General features: G+C 35.4%; 1 protein-coding gene across 2 annotated transcripts in view; it reads right to left on the bottom strand.

Moving 5' to 3' along the window:
- The window catches only part of Memo1 (mediator of cell motility 1), a 101182-nt gene that overhangs the window by 32890 nt on the left and 62367 nt on the right, over positions 1 to 5925 (bottom strand). For both annotated transcript variants that reach the window (XM_031356614.1, XM_031356615.1), the window contains one exon: positions 3981 to 4092. In XM_031356614.1, the coding sequence (XP_031212474.1) occupies positions 3981 to 4092 (112 nt within the window). The remainder of the gene's footprint in view (positions 1 to 3980; positions 4093 to 5925) is intronic.

The raw sequence follows: 5925 nt of genomic DNA, 5'->3' as shown, positions 1-5925 counted from the left end.
CCCCGACCCCACCCCCCGGAACCAAAGTGGTATAGCTAAACTTGCAGCTGTAAGTCTAAACTCAAAAGAAACCCTGGATAAGGCTTCTAAGCCTTTAAACTAACACACTGAACCAAATGGAAACTCAGGTACAAAGTAGACCCTTATAGGTAGCAGGACCTCAAACAACCATCCTTTTGCCTCAAGCCTCACAAAGACTAGGATGGCAGGCTTGTGCAAGGCCTGAAAGCCCATTTATGTTGTATGTATGTATGTATGTATGTATGTATGTATGTATGTATGTATGTATATATGTACGTACGTACGTACGTATGTATTTGTTTATTTATTTATTCCTTGTTTATTTGTTTCAAGACAGGGTTTCTCCATGTAGCCCTGGAGATCTCTCTGTAGACCCGGCTGGCCTCGAACTCAGAAAATCTACCTGCCTCTGGATTAAAAGTGTGAAAGCCCATTTCTTAGGAAAAAGTAAAATGACACAAATGAATGAATCAGGCAAACTATGAAACTCCTACCAGAACAGAGAAGCAACCAAGAGTCAAGGACTATTCTCCATTCCGCATCTACAGGATAAAATTGCTGTGAATTAGCCCATCTCAAGACGCTTCCTATTTTACTCTCCAATGGGAGTTCTACTGTGGTTAAATATCACATTCTCAAAAGTCTTTTTATGCATTTTTCATCTTAACATACAAGGATTCATATGGCATTTTCATACATATATCACTATACTTTAATTCATCAAACAGTTTATGCTTTATCCATTTGTCTTTTGTAAGTGTGTGAACTCCATAACCTACATGTTGAGGTCAGATGACAACTCTCAGGACTCAACTCTCACAGGATACAAAAACCAAAATCAGGATATCAGGCCTTTGCAAGTACCTCTACTCACTAAGCCAACACAATATCATTAATTCACCAATTTTTTAAAACTAAGTGTGTGTGTGGGGGGGGGTCTACTTTTTTCACAGATCTCTAAATCAAGATGACTCACACCTAAGACTGCATTCATATTTAAACTTGATGCAGAATATGGACAATGTATCTGAAATCATTACAGACGTTTGAGTGAGAATGCTCCCCAGAAGCTCATATGCTTGAATACTTAGTCCCCAGGAACTGTTTACAAAGGATTAGGAGGTATGGCCTTGTTAAAAGAATTGTGTCACAAAGAGCAGACTTTGAGGGTTCAAAAAACTTCTGCCATTCCCAGTGTTCTCTCTGCCTCCTGGTCCTGAACTGATCTTCCTTCTACTAAGTTGCTTTGGTCATGGTGTTTTATCACAGCAATAAAAAAGTAACTAACAGAAATCTAGGCATTTTGAAAGGCTACTATATAATATGTGTTCCAGAGACATGAACTGTCCAACTGAAGTGGAACTGTAATAGATCATCCACACACAGGCTCTCAACAATTGTTCCTATTCCTGTAGACACATGCTGCTCCTATCAAGAAAGAAAGTGTATCACTCTCCCTTATACTTTAGAGGACATAGATACCTTGTTCTGAAAAGCAGAAATTGGTAGAAGTGATACTGTGTCTCTTCAGGAAGTAAGCACTGTTACTGGAGACATCTAAGTGAGGGTATCTTGGTCTCTCTAATCGACCTGGGTCTCTTTATCTGTACTAAGACAAGGTGTTCCCTGCTCCAATTTTTAATGTGAAACTATGAATAATACAACAGTTGTCATTTTAAGCCACTCAATTCTGTAATAATTCATTATTCAATGATAACTAATTGACACAACACAGTAAGTATGAACAAATGCTTACTGGTTTCTTCTAGAAGTAATGTTAGGGATCTTAACATGATGTGGGAGGAGTTCACTGAACACTGAAAGAGGGAGAGTTATGAATTAGAAATGTGCTTGTAGGTCTCAAATTTCTATCTTCTTAAATTTCCTACAGTTTACATCACTTACTTTCAAAGTAACAACTAACATGTTTGTTATCTTTTAACCCTCCTTTAGAAGGTTGTTAGTTTATTGACTATATTATACTACAATCCATTAATTCTCATAATAAAATATATAAATTTTTCAACAAATGACCAAAAAAAACTTTTTGATGAATGGGAATTCTAGTTATACCAACAAATCAAAAAGATATGTATTTTTTAATAATTTTTCTCAATAATTAGAATATAATAAAAGACAATTGGTTGGGCATATAATCCCAACACACAGGAGGCTGAGGCAGGAGGACCCAAAGTCCAGCCTGGCTACAAAGCGCATTCCAGGCCAGTGTGGCACATATAGTAGACCTTGCCTCAAACAAACAAACAACAAAATACAAAAACAGAACCTAAAATTTTAATTTAATATTGCATAGGTTTTTGCAAACATCTTCAGGTTTATGTAATTCTTCGTGGTTAGTGTGAATAGATGTGAACAAAAAAGGCAATAAAACTTTGAATAAGAGAAAAAACCCTACAGTAATAGGCTAATCAACCAGAACAAATTACATAGAAATCATTGAATCATTCATATCTGAGCTAAAACAGTATCAACTATACAAACCTCAAGCTGGGTATTAGAGTCTGCACCTATCACCTTAGCAGCTGGAGACTGAAGCAGGAACTGTCCTAAGTACATAGGTAGCATGTGCTACCCAACAAGGCTCTGCATCAGAAAATAAAAAACAAGAGCCTGAGAGGTGGCTCAGTGGTTAAGAATACTAATTTCCTTTCCAGAGGACCCAGGTCTGGCTAAAAGCACCTATATGGTGGCTCACAACTGTCTGTAACTCCAGTAGTACCAAGAGATTCTATGCCCTCTGCAGGCCTCTCTGGTAAATGGTTCACAGGTATGCATGCAGGCAAAAACACACACATAAAACAGAATAGTAAAGAAGTTTTTTAAGTTCTAAAAAAATTAACAAATAAAATACCACAACAAAAAACTAATACACAAAACTGTAACAGGAAAAAAGAATCATCACAGCAATATAAAAAGCTAACTGTAAGTATGCTAGTCAAAAATAAATAATCTATATATATATATTAAAATATTAATGTAGTTTTAGACCTTATTGATAAATTTAAATAACAAATTTCAGGGAAAATAAGCTCCCTGTGTCTAGAACTACTGAAACTGTATAAAATACTAAGTATATACTAGGGAGATGGCTCAGCAGTTAAGAGTGTTGGTTGCTCTTCCAAAAGACTCAGGTTCAATTCCCAAAACCAAGATGGTGGCTCACAGCTGTCTATAACTCCCACGCCAGGGGATCCAACACCTTCACATATACATTCAGGGAAAACACCAACATACACAAATGAAAATAAATAATTTTTTTAAAAAGAAATGACATACAAAAAGGAGAAACTGATCTACAAATAAGACTTTTTTTAATTTAAATGTAGCACTGAAATGAAAATTCTAGAGACAGTTTTTCATTTTACTGACAAATCAATTATTATGTGTTGGGCAAAAGAATGGGCACTGAAATATATGGCAGAAAGCACAGCAGACCCCCCCGTTTCCTCTCCTGCTTATCCTTTATCAGGTCCTACACAGCTACATCGTCCTTGTCATCCCATCGTCATCATATGTTAAGTGAACCTTTATAAAATTCTGAAAAGATTGACTCCCAAAGATATTTCCAAATTTAAAGTATTAAAACCACAGTACCACAAAGAATATAATAATTATCCAAAAACATCAAAAAGTCTATTGGCTATTATACCAAACAACCAAGATACATCAGCCCAAACATATATGAGTTTTTTTAATTTCCATCTTAAAAAAATTAAAAAAAAAGAAATCAGGTCAATTTATATGCTCAACCTTAATAGACAACTAGTTAAAAATCAACTTTAATCCTCATAAAGACACTGCAATTTCCAACTTATATTTCACTTTAAATAAAATTTTAATCTCCTTGCTTTAACAAATTAGCTTATCCTAGGCTAAAATAATCCCAAAGAAACTAATATCTATGACTTCTCTGGGATTTCTTATATTAATCAAGATACCTTTCCATGGCTTTAGCTGTATAAGGCAAATGCATTTCAATACTGTGTTCGTCTTCATCTGTCTGCAGAGACATGCGTTCAAACATTCCTGTCTTCCATAGCTCTCCGTAAACTAAAGAGATTTCAAAATATATTAAAACAAATATTAATGCATACATTTATTTTATATGAGCATCCAACTATAAGCTATGGCAAGAAACAAAAGCACCACATACTTCTATTTTTTTTTTAACTCTAAGAGAAAGACAGAATGATTAATTTTATTACATAATATAATGCATATAAAGACTTACCATTTGGATAGTAACATAGTACATTTTTTATCAGCTCCTTTTAAATTTCTAACTCTGGGTCTAGGCCATTCTTTGAATTTAAAAAATGTTCTAGCCAAAACAGCTCATTAGAATTCCTAATATAACAGAGAAAAATTGCCAATCTATTTGCATATAAGATTAATAATAGTCTTTTGGGGTTTGCTTTGTTTTTATCATTGTGTAATTTTTACTTCATGTTTCTACCATACCAAAAACATAAAATTCTCACTTCTAATACTATCTTTCCCAAAATCCAAACTTTAACTTACAGCACAAATCATAAATCCACCACAGAATTATGCCAACTTAAAATGATCTAGCGATCTAGTTATCTCTGATGAGCTATACTTAAAATAAAGATTGTAGAGCAATATGTGAAATTTAGTACATAAAACACAATGGAAAAGCAACTTAGAGCCAGGGCTAGTGGCACACAGTAATACCCCAGCTACTCGGGAGACTAAAGCAGAAGGATCACAAACTCACGATCAACCTAGGCTACAGCGTAGGGTCATGATCTGCTTGAGTTCACCTCGCAAATTCCTTTCTCACAAAAGAAAGAAAAGAGGGGGAAGAGGAACAGGAGAGGTGAAAAAAAAAAAACAAAAACAAAAAACAGAGGGAAAAGAAATGGTAGTTAAGATCTCATTTCTAAAAAATACCTTTTAAAAAAGTATCCATTTTTTGCTTGTACCAAACAGGCCCTTCAAAATAGGGGGAGTGGGAGGCACATGCATGAGAAATGGCTCAGTAGTTAAGAGCACTTGTTCTTGCAGAGGAGCAAGGTTCATTCCCAGCACCCACATCCAGCTCACAACCGTCTACAGCTCCTGTTTCAAGGGATCCAAAGCCCTCCTCAGGTACTAGGCAGGCATGTAGTACACAGACGTATGTGAGCAAAAACCTCATACCCATAGAATAAACAAATCTTAAAAAAAAAAAAAAAGGAAAGTATATCTCTTAAATTATATCAACTAGAAAGGTAATATTCTATTTTTATTAATAAGAGCTATTCAAACATCAAATTGTTACTATTTTATGAAACAACTTCAAATTGTAAAAAGCAAGGCCTAAAACAGCTATTTCTTTTATAGATGACACACCTTTATTCAATATAAGAAATTACTGAAAACCTTAATGAAACAATAGCATCCCTTACAAAATTAAAATATAATTTATGAGCTAAAGGATACACTCCCAAGTTCATGAAAGAAGTTATTATACAGAAAGAAAAAGGAGAAGGGAAATTCAGAGTTAAGTAGGGTTAGTGAGTAGGGTTTACCATTCTACTTTGTATACTGTTTTATACTTTTTTAATATTACATTTATTGTATTTAAAAAACAAACAAACAAACGGCTGAAACATCCAGGAGTAGTGGCCGAGACCTGTAATCCCAGCACTCAGAAGCAGAGGCAGGCGGATATCTGTGAGTTCAAGGCCAGCCTGGACTACAGAGCTATAAGCCCTGTCTTGGGAAACCCTGTCAAGAGTGGGAGAGGGAGCAAAGAAAAGAAGGAAAGAAGAGAAGGAAGGGAAAAGGAAGGGTGAGGGAAAGAGCAGGGGAAGGGCAGGGAAGGGGAAGGGAGAGGAGGGAACAGCTAAACAAAAATACAACATCTGGGAACAAGAT

The sequence above is a fragment of the Mastomys coucha genome, unplaced genomic scaffold (assembly GCF_008632895.1).
Source record: "Mastomys coucha isolate ucsf_1 unplaced genomic scaffold, UCSF_Mcou_1 pScaffold6, whole genome shotgun sequence".
Classification (NCBI taxonomy): Eukaryota; Metazoa; Chordata; class Mammalia; order Rodentia; family Muridae; genus Mastomys; species Mastomys coucha.
This window is presented reverse-complemented; position numbering and strand designations above follow the sequence as displayed.